Source organism: Urocitellus parryii, chromosome 4 (assembly GCF_045843805.1).
Source record: "Urocitellus parryii isolate mUroPar1 chromosome 4, mUroPar1.hap1, whole genome shotgun sequence".
Classification (NCBI taxonomy): Eukaryota; Metazoa; Chordata; class Mammalia; order Rodentia; family Sciuridae; genus Urocitellus; species Urocitellus parryii.
In genome coordinates this window covers 145,962,961-145,988,499 of record NC_135534.1, presented here as the reverse complement: position 1 = coordinate 145,988,499, position 25,539 = coordinate 145,962,961, and the positions used below count along the sequence as shown (strand labels likewise).

Genomic DNA, 25,539 nt, shown 5'->3' with positions numbered 1-25,539 from the left:
AAAGTTTTATATAACCCTTGCCCCAAAAAAGGTAGGTATTTCCTCTTTACTGTTATTAATCTGTCCTAAATTCAAGTGTAAAAACTTTTGTTTGGAGTCTGTCTTAGTATGAAAGGGCATCATTTTTTCTGATACTGCATCCTGTAAAAGGACAACATAATAATGGTTTATAAACTTTGTTTAAGCAACAAAACATTTATTCTCAAAAAACTGTTTTATGGACTATTATATGTTATATTGAATAGTTTCACAAACATAATGTTATTTAAATTGGATTTTAAGACTTAGAAGCCTATGCACATGGCCTTCTTAGAATTGGTAACATAACACAATTGTTGGGAGTATAACTTGACTGCATGAGTGACTCCTGCTATCCCCTCCCCCTTAGACAGTTTAACCTCTCTATGAGTATCCTTATGGTCAAATTGGGATACTAATAGTATATATGTCATAAAATTTTATGAAGATTAAATGGGATAATATTTCCAAAGAACTCAAAACAGTGCTTTGCCCATAAAAGCAGAATAGTTTGTTATCTGTTTGGGTAAAGTATGTGAACTTTATGTTTTTGGTGCCTGAACATCAACCTCCATTTTTACCTGAGTTCACCAAATGTCACACTATGGGGCATTGATAAAATATGGTTGTTGCTATTTCTCTCACTGTTTGATTCATTCAGGTTTCAGTTCTGCTAATATTTTGTGAAACTAATGTATTTTGAATAGTGCTTTCAGAAAGAAAATAGCTTAAAAAAAAAAAAGGTCTAAATGTGGATTTCCAATCATGTTTCCAGAACTGAGGGAGGAAAATAGAGTTGTTATTTATAAAGGTAGAACAAATTTTGAACGATGATATAATCTTTGTTGATAAAACACTGAAATTTGTACTTAGGTCAATATTATAATTTTTTTTGAAATCTTAGTACTGTTGAAACATACAATCAATTTCATATTTCGTAAAACCATCTTATTTAGATTATTTTAGTTTCAAGATTGCCTGTCTGTTTGGCTTTTTGCCAGATCTGATGGTTTTTTTTGTTGTTGTTTTTGTTTTCTGTTTTCAGAGAAGCTGTGATTAAGCACTCACTGGTTCATAAAGTATTCTTGGATTTTTTTACCTACGCACCCCCAAAACTCAGATCAGTAAGTTCTTGGGTTTTGTTTTTAAACCAAAGTGTAGAAAAAAAGTCATGTAGATATTTTAACACATTGCTTTGATATACACACTCCTTTGGAAATTTTAGAGTTGCTTTCTTATTTAGAATAGATGATTCACTAAACTTCCCTTGAATAAGCTTGCTAATTTGTTTTACTTTTTGTCTAGAAAAATGATAGAATTGACTCTAGTTTTATTAATACAATTGAATTTTTATATTTTAATTATAAACCAGAGGATATCCTCCAGATTTTCTAAAAATAAAGTAACTTGAGAGGAATATTTTGCATTTAGGTAGTTTTTAAACTCAACTGTGCCAGTACCAAAAAAAAAAAAAAAAAAACTTGCTGACATTAAAAGGTTAGTGGAAGATACTTAATGTAAAACTAAATGGCCCATGAAAACCTGGACCTTAAATGATAGAAGGAGAAAGAACAGAGAGTGAAGGTAAATTGCACTGCCCTTCAAGTTAGTGAAGGGAATACAAATGAGAATTCATCATTTGGTTTCCTGAACTTTGCTTGCCTCATCATTCAGTGAGCTCATTGTCCATTTTGTCCTCATTTTCAGTCACACGGGATAACTAAAATAATGAATCTGGCTTATTTTAACAAATATGCCAGATTACATATTCATAGGAATTTTGACCCTCTCAATTAGCACGCAAAATAATTTCTCAACAGTCGGTACTCTCCTAAGCTCATTGTGGAGTGACCATAGCAGCATCTTCTCTTTGGGGGATTTCTGTTTCCCACAGAACACAGTATCTCACACTTGTGTGTTTCCTGAGATAGGATTGAATGTTCTGTCTGGCAAAATGATCATTTGAATATATTCAGTGCTGGAAAGCATTTATCTTTTTAGTGTTGAGTGTGTTTTAGGAATAAAAAAAATTGGAACGGGATATAAAGTAATGAATAAAGGATCTTTTCTGGCACTGGGGGCAGTTTTCAAATGAGAGACTTAAAAATATATCATTGGGGATATTGGAATCATAACTGGAATACATATATGACTTTCCAACTGGATAGGTATGATGGATGAAATCTGTGTTCTAGAGATTTATCCCGGGAAAGGATTGTAAGATAGTACAGAGTGAAATTGCTTGTTCCTTATTGATGAAATTAGGCAACTACCTTTCCATTTCCTGGCTTGAGGCTTTGTATTTTGTTTAAAGTTGGAATAGGCTAAAATGAGGCCCTGCGGCTGATAGCTGCCAGATCTCATTTACAACTTGTGCTTAGAGTTTGAAGATATGAATAAGAAACTGTATACATTGAAAATGAATGCTAAAGATTAAATTAAGCTAAGCTACCTCATAAAAAAACTAAATGATTTTTCTACAAAAGTATCGTTTATAGGTGAAGACCTAGTCTAAATTTTTATAATATAGAGATTAATTTTTCTTTGGGAAATGCTATTTGTTTATGATAAAGAATCAATACGATTTCTGGAGATAATCTAGTGATAAACTAAAAAAAGGGAAATGTCTTTGTTAGAATGAGTTTTGATTCTATTTATTACATACATGTCTCTTAAGGAAGAGCATTTTATTTATTTTCATTGTTCTGTTTGAAACTCCCTTATTGCTACCACCTTCTAGACATTTTTTTCTTGGAAAATCATTTATAATATATTATGTTACCCATATAACCTGTAACATTTTTTTTTAAATAGACATTGGTAAAAGTCAGATATGTTGTTTAATAAAAATTGCTTGCCAGCAATATTTGCTGCTTTGATAGAAAAGGATGTTTCTAGAATGAGGTTGTTTTTGTCCGATTGTCTACAGAATTAAAAATTAAATTGTTTGCTACCTGTGCTCTCTTCCTTTTATTTTCTGTGCCTGACTGTTCTGTAGACAGGTAAAACAGCAAAAAGAAGGAAAAATAAACCAATGCCCTGACAGCATTTGTTCCCTAGGAACTGATTGAAGCCATCCGCGAAGCAGTGGTATACTTGGCACACACACATGATGGTGCCCGAGTCACCATGCACTGTCTATGGCACGGCACACCCAAGGTAAATGTTGTCAGTCAGGGCCGTGTCTTCCCTGCAGGCTGGACTTGCTTATTCATTGATTGTCAATCCCCTCTAGTCTTTCCCCAGTTATGCATAAGCATCTTATTATCAAGTTGTGTCTCAAGGCTTTACAGGTATTTATCATCTTTAGGCCTAGTATTTCTTCTCTGCTTTAGTAGAAACCTTGAGCTTTGTTGAAGATAAGAAAGAGTCTGTCAAGCAAGTAAACCCAAGAGATTTTGGTATCTGTTAGACTCTATTTCTCATTTAATGATCATATGTGATGGAGATAAGATAGTAAACAGTCACACTTGTGAGTGTTATTACTCTGAGTGTTAAGTACTTTGAAAAAAAGATAAAGATCCATATTAATCACAGAATTTTAATGGAAATAACTTATTTATGCCTTCAAAAGATAATTGTATATTCTATTTTTTCATTAGTGCACATTTAATTTTTATCAACAAATGCATATTGGGTACTATCTGTATACTCTTGCAGAGATATTTCAGACATTGGATAAGAGATCTCTCAGGTCTTACTGTAAAAACTGGTTCATTAGAGTTGTATTGCTTGCAACTTACATGTTTTGGGTTCCCTCTTTATGTCTAAATGGACTGTCAACTGTAAGTCTAAGATTTACTCTGAAAGGAATTATATATGTTGCAATTTTTCATTCTGTTTGCATAATTATTATTTTCACTAAAGAAAAGTATTCCACTCAAATGAAATCTTAATATATAAAAAATTTTAACTATGAAATAGGTTTAATCTATTACTAAAGGTTCATTGAGGCAATGTTTCCTTTTTAAGGACAGGAAAGTGATTGTGAAAACAATGAAGACTTATGTTGAAAAGGTGGCTAATGTAAGTACAGTAAAAGTACATGTTTCTTTTAATTTTAGTAGTAAAATGAATTTATGTCTTAAAGAAAAATTGAAAAATTAAAAAAAAATTTATCAAGAAAATTGTTTTATTATAGTCTTTTTGTATGTATATTTTCAAATGATTATTTGTAAAAATTAGAATTCGGACCACATGTCTCTTTTCTCTCTCTCCTCTTTTTTTGTTTTGTTTTGTTGTTGAAGTGCAGGAGATTGAACCTAGAACCTTGAACATGCTTAGGCAGGGGCTCTTCACTGAACTGCATTCCCAGGTCCCTAAACCCCCCAGCCCTCTTTTAAATTTAACATTGTATTGTGTCAGTTCCTCATTTTTACTAGATATTTTTTTAAGACTTGATATTTACTAGGTCTCATTAATGAATTTGTTGAATCATGTTAATAAAATGTGAAAATTACTGCCTTGATTAAAGTATCTATGTTTATATCTATAGGTAAGTAATGTCGGTTGCCATTCAGAAACTTAGTATCAGTGTTTGTTACCACCTGCAAAATTAGAATCATCTCCTTTTTTTCTTAGAATAAATTTGCAGTGTAGCTATGGTGGTTTTGCTCCTTAGAATCCCCTGGAGATATAGTGACAACCTTCTAATGAAATTAGTGGACACAAAATAATTGCCTCAAAACTAGTGTTTGCATATATTTATAGATATTTTCTGCATTGTTATAAAATGACACTATAACTAGAATATATGTGGTAGTAAATATAATTTTAATTTTTGAGTTATATATTTAATGACTTAATTCATCAGTAAAATTCTAATTAAGTGATGAATCAAAAATTTCATGACCAACTACTTTTTTCAATGAAAAATCCAGTGGGAACTATAATGTGTGCTGACTTCATAATATAGCAAATCCTAATTCAAACATAAAGGAAATGCTTGGTGATTGTGTACTTACCTATTGTCTTCTATAGGGTTGGAGATTAGAAAAGTTAAGTTTGAAACCATTCAGAAGGCATTCTATATGGTATTAGCTCTCTTGAGCTATTTCTGCAATATAAGAATATTTTCTGATTCCTCAGTCATTATTAAGTAATTTAGTCTTCACGTATGACATTTTAATTTGAATACTTAAATTAGAATTGAGTAAAAATAGAATGAATAGAAAGTTCTAAACTGTATTAGTAGTAGTAAAAGATTTTTAAGTAATCAAGTTAATTAGAATGTTTTAATTTTATAGTTTCGTTATTTTAGGTAATGCAACAATTAAGTTTTTTGAGAACCTAATCCTACTATGACATTGGGATATAATAGAAATTGATAATCCAATGTCTTTTAATCTCTTAGAATAACCTCTGAAATGATGATATGAGCTAATAATATAACTCATGGATTTGAACTATCCATTATTTAGAAATGTAATTTAATTTCTAAATATTGAGGATTTCTTGGTATTCTTTATTATTTTAATCCTTTAAATACATTGAGACTTGTTTAATTGTGTCTTAAAAAGAATTTATTTTGAAGTTGTTTGTGGTATTCTATAACTGTTAGATCAAGGTGGGTGATAGTGTTGTTTAGAATAATCAGTGTTTTTACTGGTTGCTATTTTGTTTTTTAGTTTTCTTAGCTACTGAGCAAAACATGTTAAAACCTCCAAATATGATTATGGAATTGCTTATTGCTCACTTATACTGTTAATATATATAACATCTATGCATATTAATCATATAATTTGAACAGAAATCATCATTGATCAATGTAATTTTGCCTTCAAAAGATAGTATGTCTGCCTTTTAAATTCAATTCTCTACAGACTTCTTCTGTATTTACCCAGAAATATTGTACTCTTGGTCAAGCTTATGAGTGTATGATTTCAGAAAGCTGAAACTAATGATTTTGTACTATGTCTTGTTGTCTCCTTCACTTAATTTGTCTTAGGGACCATCTTATTTCAATATATGTGTATCTGTAGTTGTTACCTTTGTTTTCCAAAGTTGAGCCACTTTGCATTCTCACCAACATAAAAGTGTGCCTGCTTTACCTCAACTTGTCTGTTATCAGAGGTTTTCAACATTGACTATAGGATAAGTGGACAATGGTGTTTTGTTGTTTTAATTATTGACCTTAATTATTCCATTAAGGCATTATTATACTTTTTAAGCCATTCTGTAAAAGGACTTTCATTTTTTGCTGTTTTAGTTGATTGTTGATCTTTAGATCGCAAATATGTTAGATCTTTGGTGTGTTTCTCCAGTTTGTTTTTACATCTGTGTATTTAGCAAATTCCTCATTGTTTCTAATTAAAACAATGCCATGTTTCTGAGACCTTGCTATGAATCTGTGCTGGCTATTATAAAAAATTGATTCTCCCTAATTAAGACAGACACATACAACATTGATATCATCATCCATGATACTAACAAGAATATGCAAACAGTGTTTTGGTTTGGTTTTATACATAAAGTAGAAGAGTTCTTTAAATGTTTGGAGGACAATCAGCATTGCAGAAATAATTGTATTATTTCAAGAGGAGATTGTTGTGAAAGCCACAATTGTGAATTTACATGGGTCTTGCTTCCATACTTCTTTTAAAGCAAAAAGTTTTGTCTTATTCTCATATCATTAAGTAAGTGTACCTTTATAGTTTGTTTTGTAGTTTACTTATATTCTTATTGTGGAGGATTATTTTAAGAAAATTTTTGATCTAAATACAATTGGAGAATACATGATTAAAAAGATTATAATCCTTTATCCTAGAGATGATTATTACATTACAGCATTTTGCCTTCTAGAATTTTCTGTCATGTATTATGAATTGTGTGTGTGTGCAATTACATGTAAGCTTATGTATTTTTGTGTGTGATTTTAATATTCTCTGTGTGATAACTCCCCCCCCCCAACACACACATAGTGTTAATCTTATCACTTGGACTTTCTTTTAAGTTTGATTTTCAGATAGCTATTCATTAACAGGATACCTATTTAGACAGTATTATATCCTGGTTAGTCTGGGGCTCTTTGGCAATGAAGGATATGCTTTTCTGTTTCTTTTTTCTTTTTCTTTTTAATCAATCATTTCTTAAGAATGTAATTAACTAGGTCCGGATAAGAAAGAAAGTGCATTTGAATGGCTTTTATTCATGTTTGTTAGGTAAATTGTCCCTGTTGGTAGCCTTTATGTAATGACTCCATAGATGGAGTAAGAGGAAAAAATCTTTGCATTTTTTTTTAAGTTTTACTACCTTTCAATTTTTACAGGGCCAATACTCTCATTTGGTTTTACTGGCTGCATTTGATTGTATTGATGATACTAAGCTTGTGAAGCAGATAATCATCTCGGTATGTAATTCTGATGGTCTTAGATTTAAGTTGCATTGATATACCAGTTGTGGGTATATAACTTTGATTTCACACATGCAGTGTTAAAAAGAGTTTTCACCTGTACTTCTGCCAGTATTTTTTTAGTTGTCTCAACTAAGTCTTATTTTGGAAATTTGCTCTTTTCCTATATGAATCATAACCTTGTAACTTGATATTAATACTGTTTAAAATATTTAAAAGACTGTGGTTAAGACTTGATTTTTGTTTTGGATTAGGGTAACATAGGTTTTTTTTATTGTTGTTGTATTTAAAGACTATATTAGAGATTAAAAAATGAAAAATCAGCAAAGCAGTGCTTAGATTTGATCAGAAATTAGTTTTGGTAGTAATTTGTCAATTTAACACTCTCTTCCTATGGACGGACTGTCTCTCTACAATTATCCAGTTTACTAATACATTTGTTCTGAAATTGATAGAGAAGGAAAATTCATAAAGCTCACTTAGTCTTGGTGCTTGTTAAAACTTTCATGAAAGCTTTTGTATAATTAGATTAAAAGTTAGGACTAAAATTAAAATATTAACTTCATTTTTACATTTCAGCAATTCCTCTAATCTGGCTTAATGGCCATAAAGTGATTATGCTCAAGTACAGTTTATTAGCTCTAAACTTTAACATGCGCATAAGAAAAACCAAACTGTTCTTTTCCAAAAGTAAAAGTTGAATTCTAAACTATTTTTATTCCTCTATTCTTTTTCTGACTTCTGCTTCTATGATCCTCTTGTATCTTCTTTTCCTTTATTTTTGGAATGCAGTTGATATTGAGTATATGGGATGATTGAGATTGCAAGGGTGGGGATAAGAAATTACAACATTGGTAGCACTGACCAGACTTGGAAATGTTTTAAAAATAAAATAGTCTGTATAGACACAGGTTATTCATCTGAAAATTATACATACTTTTGTGTTTGGTATACAACTATGGGGATCTTGGAGAAATCCTGGGAACACATGGTACTCTTGGCAGAAGAGAAGAAGCACATGGATTATCTAGAGAGTTTACCTGTTGTCAAGTGGTGGTGCTGTGTCCTCTCTTAGTAGCCCATTTGCACCAGTAGAACTGGGTTCAATAGAAAAAGTATATCAGCCACTGGAAAAGAAAGAGGTTTTTTTTTTTTCTTAAATGCCAGCTCTAGGTCCCAGTGTGAATTTCTCATGCCCTTGCTGTCATTTTCCAACTTTGTTCCTAACTGTTTTAAGATGGTGATGACTTTCTTTGAGATAGGATTGTGGGAAGAAACAAATTGGCAAGACTTTCATGTCACAGACTGAGTATTTTGACATGTTCCTTGTGGCTTTATTACCCTTTTGACTCCAATCAATAATGATTGTTTTTCATTTCTGTGACAGAAATGTGAGGCCATAGAATTGGCTAATGAATAAAGTTGTTTCACAAAAATGGAAACAGGCTGGGCTATTGAAAGTTTGCTTTTGTTTAATATTTTTACCACAACTAAAATTTGCATATCTGTTCCAAATGGATTTCAGGAGAAACCAGACTTCCTTCAGAATTTCCCAGAATCACCTCTTTAAATTTTTTTTTCCCAAGATTAATCTCAAAGTTGCTATTAAAACAGTTTCAATTCCTTGTGCTTATCAGTCCATTTCCCACAACTATTTAATTCACATTCTTGATGACTGTCCCTCTTAGGGCAGCTTTCCTTGCATGGCTTGACTGCTGATCTCTTGCTTCTAACTGACAAAAGCTCAACAGGCTCTGTGTATTATTAAACTGTGTAGCTGGTGATAAAATTGGAATGCTAATTGCTCTTGCATTTCCCCACCCCACCAATCATCACAAAACCTGTTGCAGAAGGCAGTTCTTTTTAAAAATAACCAAGAAAGCCAAGTGTTGTTAGGCACTCTATTCAAAGTACTCAGACTTCAGAAATGTCAGGTTGAAATCACGGCCTGGTCAGATAGCCTTCCACTTTTCAAAATGGATGCAAACTGATTCTTACCTGCTTTACCTTCTGAAACATACGTATTTATTAAAACTTGATCCACTTACCCTGAAGTCATTGGTATGACACACCTGGTGTGACAACAATATTCTGTGAAAAGGAAATAAGTACACTAGCCAGTTGCTGTTTAATGGCTGTAACTGAACTATGTTGTGAGTTTCATCATCAGGGGTTAGCAAGCCTTTTTTGTAAATGGCCAGATAGCGATTATTTTAGGCTTTATGGGTCTTATATGGTGTCTGTCTCATTTTCTTGTTTGATTTGGTTTTCCTTTTTAACAACCCTTTAAGGTGCAAAATCTAGTCTTTGCAGGATATACAGAAATAGGCTGCAAGGTGGATTTGAACTAGACCTGAATTTGCCCACCTTTGTCCTTGGTCATTTATTTTTTAATGCAAGGTAGTATTCTATCAATCATGGATATATAGGTAATTTTCTTTTTCTGGTGATAGATGTTTAGTTTTTTCTTTTGAATAAACTATTTTTAAATTCTTATTTATTTTTGCTAGTGCAGATAATTCCATTAATAATCACGTCTATTTTCTTGCATACGTTAAAAGTCTGTGAAGGCATTTACTTACCAGAATTGCTGAGTTGACAAATATACTACACATAGAGTGTTTTAGTATTTTCCACCCAGCCACTAAAAAAAATCACTACATATTGTATTGTACAGTGTTTTTAAAAATAGCCAAGAAAGCTTAATGTTGCTAAGCATTCTAGTTAGAGTATCTGGATTTACTGAAATGTCACATCAAAATCATAGTCTGATAATCAATCCTTGTTTTCTGTTAAGACTAGATATCAGTCTTTGATCTCCCAGCCAGATCTGGTCTGCCCATCCTGTCAACTACTGTTTTCTTTGGTTTTTCTACCTATTCACTTAGTAGTTAATTGTGATCTGACACAGGGCTCACAAACAGAAAAAATGTCCATTGACTAAACTGGTAAATGAATAAGGCAGACCAAGTATGTGAAAGAAGGTAGGGGACTGAGCAATGAGGAGATCACCTGCCCTGTCCAAAGTGATGGCAACCACTCACCTAAGCCTATGATAATGAGCTCTAAGGTGATAGACCTTCCCAATTTTGCTTTTGTTTTCTTTGTAATTAAGATAAAATACACAACACAAATGTGCCATCTAAGCATTTTAAGGATACAGTCAAGTAATATAGAATATACTCGCATGGTCGTATAACCAGTCTCCGGGACTTTTTTGTGTTTCAGAACTGACTGAAACCCTATGCCCAATCAGGACCTGCTGTTCTTTTGGTGGTTGTTTTGTTGTTGTTGTTGTTTTGTTGTTGTTGTTGTTGTTGTTGTTGTTTTGAGGGTAGCCAAACCATGAACTTTGATATAAAAACACCATTTTTTTGGTAACAAAACACTTACACTGCCTGGTAATACAACCTTCTCAACACTTCAGCTGGTATTCATTATTTAAGTTTATTTTGAATTCTATTAACTTTTTTTGCTTCTGCTAGATTTTAGCTTCTTATGGATAATGTAGCTTGCATTTCTGTTTGTCTCCACACAGAAACATATACCAGCTTCTCAGTAATTTATGTCTTTTTGCATTTCTGTCCTTAACAGAAAATAATGTGTATGCTCTAACTCTCCTTCCTGTGTGCATCTTTGATTTTGACCTTTACCCTTTCTCTTTAAAAGAGAATAGGCAAAACAAGAGTACCAAGAAGTCTGGCAGGGGCCTAACACTTGGAGTTCAGACTGACCAAAGGTGTCTTTGGGTAGAAATAGTTTTGGAACACGAGAAACTAGAACTTCAAGAAACAGGAGGGAGGTCTTTTGTTCTTTCCCGTGCTCTTTGTTTTTTGAAGCATAAGAAAAATAAGTTACAAAAAATGGTCCTTCTTGTATTTTCTCTTAAGTTAACTCTTATAAAGCATAAGCTAAGCCAAAGTGAAAAATCAAACTGTCATTGTTGTCATTTCTCTTTGAGAGTGAAAACCTTTGACTCCACTAGCTTTATTTAATCTCCATAGTTGGGGATGCTATATATTCAGTGATATGTTTTAAATATGAAAATAATTCTTTTACAGCAGCTTGAATGGTTTTCTGTTTTGCTCATGGTAATAGCCCATGGGTCAGGTAGGTGGATCATTTCCTTTACAGATAAGGGAATTAATGGGCAGGGAGGTCAAAGGATTTGCCAAAGGCTTCTAACTTGACTTGAAGACTTCAGAGATCAAATTAAGCACACAATCAGTTATGTCATAGCCATCTCCTACCTATTTATCTGTGTTAATGGTATTCTCCAGGCAATGATCTAGAAATCTCTGATTTGCAACACTCACATACTGTTTTCTTTGTATTTTTCAAATATATATAATTTCAGAGGTAGGAAAAAGTGTCATGAAGGCAAAATGGAGAATTAAATACTACATATTTAAGTAAATGTTTTGAGTTTCACAAAATTGTGTTATAAATATTACATATTTTCAAGATTTTAATTAAACATGAGTTTAAATTCTAAATTTGTTAATTATGAACCAAAAGGTAGTAAAGATCAGTGAATTCAGAGTCTAGTCCTTGAATATATTTTTGCATGGATTTTATACGTTTCTTGAAGTTCTAGCTTCTGTGTTCCAAAACTATTTCTGCCCAAGCCACATATATTAGGTCAGTCCAATAGTAACCATTATAGTTGTTTACTGTATATCCCCATGCTTTGTTTTGACACTTATGTCACCCAAGTTTTAAAGGTATTAACTCTAGAGGTTTCTGTTATTTTTAAAGGACAGCAAAGGATTGTTGTTTTTGTTAAGACTGTGGAAATTGACCCAACCATTGTATCATTCTCAACCCTATCTTGAAATGAATTAACAGATTAAAGAGCAGATTTTTAAAAGATGAGTCTTCTTGTCCGAGTTGATGGAAGTTTAAAACAGATACCTGAGGATATACTAGAGGTCCCCCCTACCCACCCGTATGGGGCATCAAATGCCATCATCAAAAACACATATAAAAAAGCTCCCTATTCTACAATAAGTTTGGAAAGTTTTTTGGTTCATCTTCCCTTGCATTATGGAAGTTTTAAGTTCATTTCTCAGGGTGATTGAAATTATATATTCATTTTGAGGTGGTTAGATTTATTGAATCCATTCTGGAAACTTGTATGTTTTATGTAGGAATCATTATGACGTGACCTTAAACTTCTTGAGAAGTAGTTAGGAGAGCTAAGTGAGGATTGGAGTCATGTTAAACAGGCACTGTGGTGAATGTCATTTAACATGATAGATGTACAGCTTTCAACAGTGTCTGGCTCCTAGTGGCACTTAACAAATGTTAGCTACTATTACTAATTATCAGAAACATACTTTTATGCAAAAATATGAGGGAAGCTTGGGATTTTTTAAAAAAGGAACATAATACATGGAAATCTGGAGTTTCATCATCAACCATGGAATCTTGACGTTTTCTGTATTGTGGCCTCATGGTTCATAACTCACTTAGTCTAGTTTCCTTCTTTCACTAAAATTAGTAATTTTATCATAATAAATAGTCAAATTGGAAAAGAGCAGACCTGAATATGATTTTATAAATAAGTCCTCTTCAAAAAAGATTGTACGATTTCTTTGAAGGAGACTAGATTTAGAGTCAGGGTACTAAGACTGGTCAGGACCCTAGTAATGATTCTACATGGCCTCTGGCAAGTCATTTCTCCCTTCTGAGTGCCTCATCTGTAAACATGGCCAATGGAACTGAATTCTTCCTTTGGCCTCAGCCACTTCTAAGAATCTTTGGTACTGAGAAACGTGCATTTGCATATAAAGTTTATTACAAGAAACAAGAATGTTAAGGGTGGGGGAAAGCAGATGTTCTCTCTTTGTGTTTTCTCTATCAAGAATAAAGGAATTTTTAAACAGTGACTTTCTGTCTTTGAAAACATCAGATTTACGTAGGCCCTCAGTTGAGATGGGGCAACATTGCTTTTGTCACTTCGATTGCAGCCACTAGAAAAGGAAGTTCCTGTGCCTGTGTATATTGACTGAAAATGTCATACAGGGTAATTTGTAACTACTCAGTGGAGTCTTTCTGGATTTACTTTCCATTCCCACTCTGTTCTTGTTTTTACTATAATAATTAAATAGCCTTCATTCACCATGAACGAGCAACCTAACTTTAAAGGCTTTTATCCATTTTTTTTTTTCTGTTTTACAGTTTTTGTATCTCCCTCACATAGTCTCAGCAGAGAAGTTCTGAGAAGGATGTTCTTCATTGAGGCTATGGTTAAGTGCAGCTACAAATTAACCATCTACTCAGTGACTCAAGCAAGAACTGTCCCTAGGAATAGGCCTAAGAAATACTGGCATAATGAATGAAGATAACTACTTTAAATAGGTTTTAAGTCCTTGGTCTTAGTCAGTTAATATAAATGGATTGTTTAGTGATACTGGTGACAGTAGAGAATTGACTCTATGCTCCAAACGTGAATCTCTTTGTGTTTTAATGTGACAGTTCAGAACTCACTCCATTTTCCATTAAATACACTGGAAAATAGTCATATGTCTATTCTTCATTACCATTCAAATCTCAACCATAATTTGTAGATATACATAAAGGTTTTTTTAATTTATAATTTTATAGGAAATTATCAGTTCCTTGCCAAACATAGTAAATGACAAATATGGAAGGAAGGTCCTTTTGTATTTACTGAGTCCAAGAGATCCTGCACATACAGTACCAGAAATCATTGAAGTTCTGCAAAAAGGAGATGGTAATGCACACAGGTAAAAATTAGTAGAATGCTTTGAGTCCTTCTTTTCTTTCTTTGACTGTTCATGAAATCAGAGTAGTCTATACTTCCAGAAATGTATAGTCACACATCCATACTCTGTCTCTTACTCTATGTCTTAAAAAAACCCAAAAGGTGAATTTTGTTTCATTCCTGTAATTTTGACAGATTCTAAAGTTCTTAACTTGACAAGGAAATAAAAGTGTCATGCCAAAAGAACACCTCTGAGCCCTGGTACATAGCGGGTATTCAGGTGCATGGTTTGTTTTTTGTTTGCTTTATTTTCAGAACTACTGTTACTCTGGTTTTGAGTACCCAAGGAAAGGAGTAGAGTCCATACAGTAGTCTTAAGCATGTGTTAGCTTATGGAATAATCCATTGTTGTCTGGGAGTTTGGGCTTTTGTTTGAGTGTTTTTTTTGTTGTTGTTGTATTGCATAAACTAAGCTTCCAGCCTCAAGTCACCTGTTGTCTATATGCTCAGTAGAATTGTTAACAGTTACAATAGATTGTGACACAGACAATGATAATTGCCTAAGGTTTTTGTGATAATAAGATTACTATTTCCTTTTCTAATTTTCTTACCATAATACTTCATTCAACATATTCCTATAGTAAAAAAGACACAGAGATCCGCCGTCGTGAGCTCTTAGAATCCATTTCTCCAGCTTTGTTAAGCTACCTGCAAGGACACGCCCAAGAGGTGGTGCTAGATAAGTCTGCATGTGTGTTGGTGTCTGATATTCTGGGATCTGCCATTGGAGATGTTCAGCCTGCCATGAATGCCATTGCCAGCTTGGCGGCAGCAGAACTACATCCTGGTGGCAAGGACGGAGAGGTAATGTGCTATTTTAAGAGAGGCATGAAAGTTGCGGGGGCTATAAAAACTCAAGTCAGTTCATCACTCCAAAGAGTTTTAACAACAATTAATCCTCCTCACACTGACAGTACATTTGAAAATTGGGAATTCAAAACGACATGCCTTTACAGTACTTGTATTTCTTAGAAATGTATAATGATTCATGTTAGCTACAGAATAAAAACAAAATGTTAGTATTCTAAGTGAAAACTGTGAAGGACAACTACAGGTTTTAGGGAATTTTGTAAGAGCCACCCATTCCAAGAAGGTTTTCTGAAGGTAGGGAAAGCTAAGCTGAGACTTGAAGCTCATCAAGAAATAGTAGAAAGAAGATTCCAGGCTGAGGGAGCACAAGTGCAGCAGTTTGAGAACAGGAAGGTGAAGTGGGAATGGAAATTGTCAAGCAGAGGAAGAAGAAGGCAGAGGCCAGGACATACTGGGCCTTTGTGTTGGGCTGGTTTATAAGCTCCCAAAGCTTCTAACGTATTTATGGTAAACCTACTGTTTTCTGAGTCAGTGGCCTCTACTGTCGCCTAGAGTTACAAATCCTTGATCTCAATCCTCACAGTGGCCCTCCATTATTATCCCTAGTATTACAGTTTTAAGATTAAAAAAAAATAGATTACTTAAGTTCTTTGCTTTGAATAAATCTGTTCTAAATGCTTAAAAGGTATTCAAAGATGAAATGACAGGGTCTTTGTCCTTAGAGCCTGGTGTCCATTGGTGAGACATATAAGCAAGGTGTTAAAGTAGTAAAAGTCAATTCTCATATTGAATTATGTTCAGGATGTGATGGGAACTAAATGTAACATCTGAATTTTAGTCTATGTCCAAGGACTTTTAACTTTTTGGCTTAAATGATAAGTTGCCTCTTGGTAGCTGTTAGATAGTTAATTACCGTAATAAAAGTAGTGCCTCACAATGCCAGATTCCACCTTCCTGGCTCACTCTTAACATCTTTGCAGCTATTCTTGCATTGCATTTGCTAGCATTCACAACCTTAGCCCAAGTCCACACATCAGAGTCCCAAGCAGGAAGGAAAGAGCAAGAGTCTTCCTCTTGGGTCTGGCAAGTTCCCAGTCTTTCTTGACATTTTATTGGCTAGAACTAGATCACATTCACTTGTGGGCCAATCTCTGGCAGAAGCAGTTTGGATGAACAGAACTGCATCAGACCAGTCAGGAGGTATCCCCTGAAAGTAAAAAGGGAGCTTTAGAGAAGGTGGGTGGCTGGGTGAGGTGTTAGCAGGAAAGAAAGCTGACAGGGGAGGTGCTGTTGAGTGAACAGTTGAGATCCTTTTCCATAGCAGCAGTTATATTGTATTCAGCTTTAAATCATCTAGACCAAAGCCTGGCATTTGGAAATGTTTTGTACCAATATGTATTTGGTTCTGAATGAAAATGATGCCATGTATTTAGTGTATGGCATACTTCTGACGCATAGAATTGGGAAGGAGAAGTGCAGCCCTGGCCTCTGCCCTCCTGAAGCAGTTTATTACCAAGTGGGAATGAGCAGTGTGTATCGGAAGTTTCTCTGTAAGGAGATTGTGCCATTGTTTCCCATACTTCATATGCAGAGTCCCCAGATGGAAATGATTGGTGTGGCCCTTAAAAAGGAGTCAAGTTGAGCTAAAACAGTTTTTCTTGACCTGCTCAGATCATTGTAGTCACATGTATTTAAACACCATTCATCATTCAAAATTAGGTTTCAGTGTTTCTGCTGTGGTATTCTGTTTCAGAAGTTTATTCTCACCTCAGAACTACAGAATTGCCATTGAGTGTAGTTTTGGGTGGTGTGGTTTGGACTTGAATTCAGGAAGCCAAATGTGCCCTGCCCTGCAGGAGCTGCATTCTTGCATAACCAAGTTCATTTCAGCCTATCTCTGGTGCCTCTAGCTATAAGAATATTCTAGATAAAGACTTCTTAAGCCTTGTGGAACTTGAAACTTGACTTTATCCTTACCTACGTGTGGTTATATAGGTTGAATCTTGGGCCAAGGTGTGGGTGAAAACAGATGTTTGAATTAGCCTCTTCTTGATCCCCTGTAGCTTCATGTTGCAGAACATCCTGCAGGACATCTAGTTCTGAAATGGTTAATAGAACAAGATAAAAAGATGAAAGAAAATGGAAAAGAAGGTAAGCCATGCAACTTGTCCTTTTCTTGCATCCTATGTGGAATTTCTATAATTCCTGACATCACTGAACTTTACACTGGCCCAGTAAGTTCATATGAAGTTTGTCAAGTGTCTAGAAATGATGTCTGTGAATAAAAACTTGTGTCCGAGAATCCTATAGTTTTTTTTTTTTTTTTCCTCATTCCCACCCTCCCTCATGCTTTCTCTCTTTCCTCCTCTGCTACTTCAGATTTTTAACCAGACTTGGTCATTGCCCTGAATGCCATTCTGTTCCTGGCAGATAGTGTAGCATTACCCCCAATGAAAAGGCCTGGTTTTTAATCTCTAGTTTTGAGAAAAGAATAAGCTGAAGAATATTATCCTCATCAGAGAATTTTGGACAGCTGCCTGTTTATTTGGCATTGAATGTGTGTGACCAAAGGGCAAGCCAGTCCTTGGCACTTTTTAAATAAGCCTTATAGCTGCTCTGTAGAAACTCATCTATAAAGAGAACAGCATCTTGTATTTAAAATGTTGTATACTATTCCCCTCTTAGTCCTGTCTTTAACCTGACCTTTTTTACTGTATTCACATTCCATGTGGTATTTAAGCCACTTTTTTCCTACCAGATGAAAAGTTTCGGCTATGAACTGTCTGAAAAAGGTGGTGCGTGAATTAAGACGAAAATTACATCTCTCTAGCTAGTGAGGCGACTAGTATAGCAGTAGAGCTGCCACTTCTCACTCCCCCTATAAGAATAGGAATTTGAAGCTGTCTTTCACTGCTTTTTTTTTCCAATATGAAAACTTAAAATCTTAAAAAAAGTGAAGTTCACTAAGTTTCAGTATATCTTTATAGGATGTTTTGCAAAAACACTGGTAGAACATGTTGGTATGAAGAACCTGAAGTCCTGGGCTAGTATAAATCGAGGTGCCATTATTCTTTCCAGGTAGGTAGATCATGTTTCTTCTGTGCTCAGGACCCAGTCATACAAAGGTACACTTCCTTCCCCTTTACCTCACAGCTCTAATACTTGTTCCTAGTAATCTGGCATTAGTCTTTACTAATTAGTCCATAGTCTAGACAAGTAGATCAAATATTAGAAAGCAAATGTTGCTTTTTCAGTTGTCCTTATGATTTCTTTTACTGCCATCTTTTGGATATCAGAGATCACAAAATGATGACACTCACAAGGCATTATATGATGGTTTTGACCAAAACATAATTTATTTATTTATTTTTATATATATATATAAAATTTGTAAGTAATTTGTGTCCCTTAGGAAGCAGTGACAAACCTGATTTTTTTTTTTTAAGTCATGCCTAACTTTACATGTAATTTTCTTTGTTTTTAGTGATTCTAAATGGATTAGGAAAGCATTTGTTTCTAAAATCTGTATGCTAATTTTTTTCTAATAATTTACAGGTCATTGAATTTCCAGGCTTTTTGTGCCCATATGAAACCCTCTGTTTAAAGCTTTTGTTTTATAAGATTTGTGTGTTACTTTGAGGCAGTCACTGTTGATTCTTCCCCTGCTGTGCTGCCATGGTTTTGGAAAACAGATACTAATCCTAGATTGAATCTCCTACCATAATTCATTTGTACTCGCTTTGCAGTTTAACAATATTTTTTACAGATGTAAGGTTAAATGTTTCTTCAATATATAATTTGATCTTGTGCACGTATACTCTCAACACACACATTCATAAAAGCCTCCCTTTTTTTTTTTTTTTCTGGTTGATTAGTACCCCCAAGTACATGAGTGTTTCATGTAGATCATTTTGTTCATTTCTCATTAATGTTAGTTAATTTTCTAGTTGATGTTGAACAGTCAAAATTCACTAGCTGAAACACGAACTTTTTGTTATTAATTTCTTTACCAGACATTTAGAAAGTTAACACCTACTGACACATTCTTTCATTACTCTCAATTAAATAGAAATTTCATTGATACTATGAAATTAATTTATAAAGGTACTTTATTAGAGTTCCTCTTGAGTAGATTTCAAACATAAGAATACTACAGGTTTATCGTGGGGTACTATTTGGAACTAGTACAGGAAGACATGAAAGACTTGGAGGTTCTAAACTGAAGTTGAACTATATGTAACTTAATTAGTACAATTATTATTTTTTGAATATTGCAGTATTTTATTTATTTGATAAAATCTCCTGCTTATTTATATTTTACTTAAAACTTGTGATTTGGAAATCTTGATGTGTTTCGTTGTTGTAGTTGTTTATTGATGTTTGTCTTTTTGGTGCTGTACCTTTTTATAGCAAATGAAAAAGACTTATTTTGAGTGGAAAGAGAGAATCAGCCTTGTACATCAGCAGAACAATAACTCAGGGAAGCTGAGCTTCCCATCATGTAAGAGCTTTGGCTCTAGATAGGCTGCCTGGCCTCCAGACCCAGATTATAGGTAGCCTTGGGGAAAATATTGAACTTTTTTGGTTTTTCTTGATTGAAAATGAGATTACTAATAATTCTAAAGCTGTTATGAAAACCATGCATATAAAATGCCTGTCATTATGTTTACTGTGTTAAATGTTATCTTGTATTAGTGGTATACATTATGTAACTATTTAGCCAATAAAATTAAAACACCACATGAGTCACAAATCCATTAAAAGGGTACTTCACTTTTCATCATTTTCAATTTTTCAGATGGCAAGTAGTTCTATTGCTTGTCTCCCACCAGCAGTGGAATGCTGCTTAATGCTAATAACTGGCCCTCCTCTTTGCTGACATGATGAAAGTTATTGGGTTCTGGGACTTTTGAAAATACCAACTAATTTCCTTCTAGACTGTGTTTCAGAGGCTAGCATTTACATGTGGTCCTGAAGAAGCAGGGGAAGAACAGAAAACTCGGGCATGTGTTCTGTGGTGAGGTGCCTATAACATGGCCCCAGTAAAAGGAATGGGCCTACTGCTACTAGTCTCCCAGCTCTATTCACTTTGGTGGCAAAACACTTAAACAAGGTTTCAGATTATTTTATTGAGTGGGTAACATTTATTGTTTGCTAAGTGCCAAGAAAATTTGAGACTCAAAATAGAACCCTGTAGGGGTTTGAGTGTAACACAGTGGTAGAGTGTGTGCTGAGCATGTGCAAGACCCTGGGTTCTATTTCTACACCATAAAGAAACAACCAACTGAAAAGAGTGGATTCTGTTGTAAATCCCATTCTACAGATCAGGAAACTAAATCCTAGAGAATTTAAATATCATGCTTTTAGTTGTGTAGTTATAACATTTCACACTCAGGCAGTGAAACTCTTTCTCCTTAACTGCATGTTGTAGAGCTCAGTGAGAAGGCTTGCTGTCTCTTACCTTTCATGACCCCACTTAGGCTTCCTGTATACGCATTCAATTGGGTTAATTAATCTACTCATCTTTTCTTGAGTAAAAAAGATGAGTAGATTAATAAAATAAAATTAAAAAGAGGAAAGAAAACACAGGGACTCTGCTCTTGAGCTTATAATATAGATAGTAAAGAAAAGATAAAAGGCATGTAGAATAATTTAAGGCAGGATATAATTAAATACTGTGATAATCAGAGTCATTTAAATCTTTGCTTGAATGACTCTACCTGCAAGATTATAAAACATTCTTATATGGTTTTAGAATATATAGACTACTGGCCCTATTCATCTGGTGAACAAAAAAAAAATTAGAGTGTATATAGTTAGAAGATTCATTTCAACATTAGTGAAATATTTTATACTGTGGGTACTGGTAGTATTGCAAATTATCTAGGGTTTTTTTTTTTTTTTTAATTAACTATTGTTAATTTTTCTTCTGTCTTCAGTCTTCTGCAGAGTTCTGACCAAGAAGTTGCAAACAAAGTCAAAGCTGGGCTGAAAAGCCTGATTCCCACGTTGGAAAAAAACAAAAGTAAAAGCAAAGGAATAGAAACTCTACTTGAGAAACTGACCACGTAGGTGGAAAGAATTAAAAAAACAATGGAATCATTTTTTCCCATTCTCTGTTCTCTTCCCAACACAGAAAAGAATGGCAAGAGTCCACCTTTTTGTAATTTGGGAGCTCTGTACATTTGTTTCTTCTTTGTATAAGAATCTGTTTATATAAAATTATTTCTAAAAATGGTCTTTATTTTTTAAATTACAGCTCTCTCATTTTGAGTAATAAGCAGATCACAATGTGTGGCAGTACTTAGAAAGTTTAGAAATCCTATGTGGTTATATGGTGGGACCAAATATCTATAAAGTGTGGTTGAATGAGTTGGTTCAGGGGAGAAGACACCTTTAATGAGCATGTACTTAGGCTTCCTGGAGCAGTTGAGACTTGAGAGGACCATTGGTGCCAAAGCAAGCCAGAATATGGAAAAGAAGAGCCAATGGGTGTCTTTGGTGGGATCAGTTAGATGGGAATTAATGGTTTTGAACTGAAGTGTAGGAAGCCGTGGGGGACCCTTTAATGAGGGCATTCTAATTATTCTGTGGATTGAGTTCCATATTAAGTTTTCTTTGAAAGCTACTTCGGTAAATTAAGCTCATACAGGAAATGTGCTAGATGAATTAGAGGATCACAGTGGATAACAGTGTTAAGGTAAGGGTCACTGGGAATATCTCCCTGTCTCTGGATTTGGGTCTTATAAGTAAATAAGCTCCTTGTGATAAGACATTCTACCTTTGGATTGGCACTAAAATAGTCAAAAGTCTATACAGTAAAAGGCAAAAAGATACAAAATTGTTCTAGTGCAGAAGTCTGAGTGCAAATAGCATGTCTGAATGTTATAGTTGGCTCTGAACAGCAGAACTTAGAAGGGCAGGTAGGTCAGTGGGGCTCATGTAGCCATGCTGCTTTCAGTACATGTCTTGATTCTGTCTCAAGTAGTCTGATAAAACAGGACACCCAGTCATGCCTGTCAACTGCAGTTTACACTCCTGGAGAAGTGAGTGCAGCTTTCCTATCCAGACTGTGGGGTCCCCGTAGTACTCCTAACATAAAGCTGCCTAGTCTTCATTACCCTCTCTCCTGCGAGGGTGTGTGAACTCTTCTCAAAGAACAGAAGAGCGGATACCTATAACTTTTCACACGAATTTCTTCCTGACTACCACCCTCTGAGTCTCAGGGTATGGGGTGGGGCAGCTGGGGGAATTGGGCATTGTGTGAGGAGGTGAATGGGGAGAAGGCTACATTACAGCTTGCCTTTTACTAATACATTGTGATTTATGTTCATATAAAGGGCCCATTCAGAGGCTAGGGGCAGGGCTATTTTTTTTCATCTTTGAAAGTAAAAATATAAAATAACGTAAATAATTTAAAAAGTACTTTTGTAAAACATAAAAAGTAGCCACCTCTTCCACCCCCTCCTCAATATCCCTGTCTTATCCTCTCCAGAATGACTTCTAGTTGTTATTAGCTGTGCCGTTTCTAAATATCGTATTTTTATAGTGTTTATTTTTAATCTTTCAGTTTTAGATGTTGTCTTCTGGCTTCCTATGATAAAAAAATACAGATTAAGAACTTTACCACCACTAATCCTCCCCTTCCCTCTCACTTCCCAGTAGAATTGCATCAGTCAAAAGATTTATGATATTACATCTACAAAAATTGTTAAATATTGAATCAAGCAGTGAACTTTCATTTCTTCTGCCATTTTATTTTTCCTAGAATAAATCACTGTCTCATTTGTTTTCATTTACATAATTTTTAATTTTTTTTTATAACCAGAATTGCTTAAACTTCCCTCATAGGCTCCATTAACAACTACAGGATGGCCATTTTCCTCTTTAGCCTAGTGAGATGCCCTTGTTTCTATTTCTTTCCATGTGGATTAGCTGTCCTGTTCCATGTTTTCCAACTAGTGTCTCAAGTGGGTTATAAATGTGAGATTACTTGCCCAACTATACACCTGTTCCCTTGTTTTGTGCAGAAAAGCACTGGTGTAAACTAATCCTGGGGCTGCATTCTTTAAGTCAGTGATTGATTTAGGAAGGAGCTCAGCCAGTGAACTGTGAAAGAGATGGTATTCCTGAGAAAGGTTTCTAAGACCCTAGCCCCACAGGAAGAGTCCCTTCAGTGCAAACAGTGCCTGAGCTGTTGCAACATCTTGCAACCGAGAGAAAAGATAGCCAACAGTTACTGAGCAAGAGCTAGAAATAATCTATAACTTGATGATATTTAACTGCTACATAAATCAACTGAAGCTGTGCTAGATGAAGATCTGGTTATATAAGAAAATAGACCCCCATTTTTCACTTAGGTAATTGTGAATTGGATCTTTAGAAACTTATGTCTAAAAGCATGCGATCTAACTTAATACTACATGTCAGTCAATTTAACATTTCCACTTCCTGTTAGAGACCTGTCCCCCGCCCCTGCCCCCAGCTTTCTGGATGTCCTAAAGAATGGGCTATATGTCTAGCAGCATCTTCCCGCTCCTTGCCTTCATTTTCTCTGGTTTATTTGATGCCATGCATTTTTCTTTCTTGCTCAACACATTTAATTGAATGGTCACAGGTTCTTATACATTCCAAATGCAAAAATACATGTGAGGTAACATTGTAAAGCCCTTCCAAGTCTAAAGGTCTATTCTACTTTCATACTCAGATACCTAGTTTAGCTGGGTATAGAATTCTAGCTTTAAATTAATTTTTTTTAATAATTTGAAGCATTGGGGTTTTTTTGTGTGCAAATCTGCACACAGAATGTGCAGAAATGCAGTACCATGTTACCAGTTTCATATGTGGCCTTTTGGGGAGGGATAGACTAATCTTCAAATTTACACTATTATTTTTAAAATCATCAGCCTTCTTGTATTTCAAGATTGTGTGGTATGTCATGTATGTCTGCTTTTCATTCTTCATGCTGGGCCCTTGGTAAACTATTTTTAATTAGAAAAACCAAGCACTTCTATCCTGGGAAATGATTTTGTATTGTTTCTTGGATTTTTCATACTTTTTCTCCCCAGTTTTCATTTGTCTTTGTTTCAGGAGTTCCTGTATTTGCATCTTGAATGGTGGTCTGAAGCTCCAATTTTCCTCCTTTACTCCTATTTTTTTATTTCTTTGGTTTTTTTGTTTTGCTTTCTGGGTGAGGTGTTTATTTCTTCCCCTTTGTCTGCCAGCCCTTCCAGTAAAATGTCTTGTTTCTTGGATGTAGTCAGTATCTGTATGTCTCTGGGAATGTCATGTTTTCTGATTGTTTTGTTTTACTTTGCTTTGCCCCTTTTCTGTTGTCTGCTCTTTTCTTTTTTTCTTTTTTTGTCTTGGTGTTTGAGGCTTTGCAGGAGAGGTTTCTGGCTCTCCTTATATGTTGTAGACACTTGAAACTCATGGGAAGGAGGTAGGCTTTTCTTGTTCTCTGCTGTAGGATGTACTGTGTGGGTTTCTAGCTGTGGATCCTGCTGTTTTGCTGTATTCCTCTAGATGTCAGTATTTGTACCCTCCTGAGAGCAAACCACCTGCAGCCCATGTTCCAGTTGCTTGGCACTCAGTGTGTAAGTTTTAATGAATCAAGTTGCTTCCATTATAGTTTATAGTTTCTCTTACATTGTCTCATACGTGGAGTCCTCTCATCTTGTGCAGTTGGACCAGCATAATTCCCCAAAATATGCCACCAGATTCTGCCAGTGTGGAGGGTCAAAGTTTGGACCAGCCCCCCAGATTCCTCCACCAGGACATGGCACATCTTGTACCTGGGATTCCGGGTGCATCATGCTGAGAATTGACTTGCTTCTCTGCATGCACTGGTTATTCAGCTTTCCATTCTGCCACTTTCCCCAATGTTTCCTGTTCTTCCAGTGCCATTGCTCACCTACTGATAGCTTCTTTCCTGTTTACTTTGTTCCTGTGAGTTTATGTCATTTTAATTTTTTAGTTATGTCTGATTCTTTCTGGAAGGAACAAATAAATTTAGCAATATTCCATTTTTAAGCAACTGTCTAAAAATACTTTTAACAAACTAAAAACAACAGAACTGGTTTGTTTTAGGGGCTTGTTTTCCAAGGAAGAGCTTATTGGATTTGAGAATATTCTTAATTTGAAAACAGTTTATTATAGTCTTCACTTTGCATCAACTCCATGCTTTTTTTCCAAGGGTCAGATGTCTAGAAGGAAGGAAGGAAGGGAGATCCATTTTCCCTGTAGGTCTGACATTATAAACATTCACATACTGGAATAAGGACCCCTTGGAGGATATGATCCAAACTCAAAGGGTTGGTGCTTTAAAATAGGAGATGGCACTTCTGGTTTTGTTCTCAGGGCAGTTTTGAAAAGTTATATCTTAATTTAGCAGATGAGTAAGTCTTGTAAGGTTTAGGAGATGTGTGTATTTGGAATAATGGGTAAGAGAACACAAGCTCTCAGAGCTGCTGCGCTTAGAAGGGAGCCAGTTAACAAAAGCTATTTCTAGACCAAAACTAATGAACTAAACAAACATAAAATACTACCACTTAAGCTCTTGTCGCCTCTC

General features: G+C 34.8%; 1 protein-coding gene across 1 annotated transcript in view; it reads left to right on the top strand.

Moving 5' to 3' along the window:
• Positions 1 to 21,197, top strand: part of Pum3 (pumilio RNA binding family member 3) — a 37,069-nt gene extending 15,872 nt beyond the window's left edge. Inside the window, exons 10-18 of the mRNA XM_026406472.2 lie at positions 1,064 to 1,142; positions 3,079 to 3,177; positions 3,991 to 4,044; positions 7,286 to 7,366; positions 13,979 to 14,121; positions 14,741 to 14,963; positions 17,033 to 17,120; positions 17,957 to 18,047; positions 20,909 to 21,197. Coding sequence (XP_026262257.1) covers positions 1,064 to 1,142; positions 3,079 to 3,177; positions 3,991 to 4,044; positions 7,286 to 7,366; positions 13,979 to 14,121; positions 14,741 to 14,963; positions 17,033 to 17,120; positions 17,957 to 18,047; positions 20,909 to 21,041 — 991 coding nt within the window. The 3' untranslated portion in view covers positions 21,042 to 21,197. The remainder of the gene's footprint in view (positions 1 to 1,063; positions 1,143 to 3,078; positions 3,178 to 3,990; positions 4,045 to 7,285; positions 7,367 to 13,978; positions 14,122 to 14,740; positions 14,964 to 17,032; positions 17,121 to 17,956; positions 18,048 to 20,908) is intronic.
• The last annotated feature ends 4,342 nt before the right edge of the window (positions 21,198 to 25,539 follow it).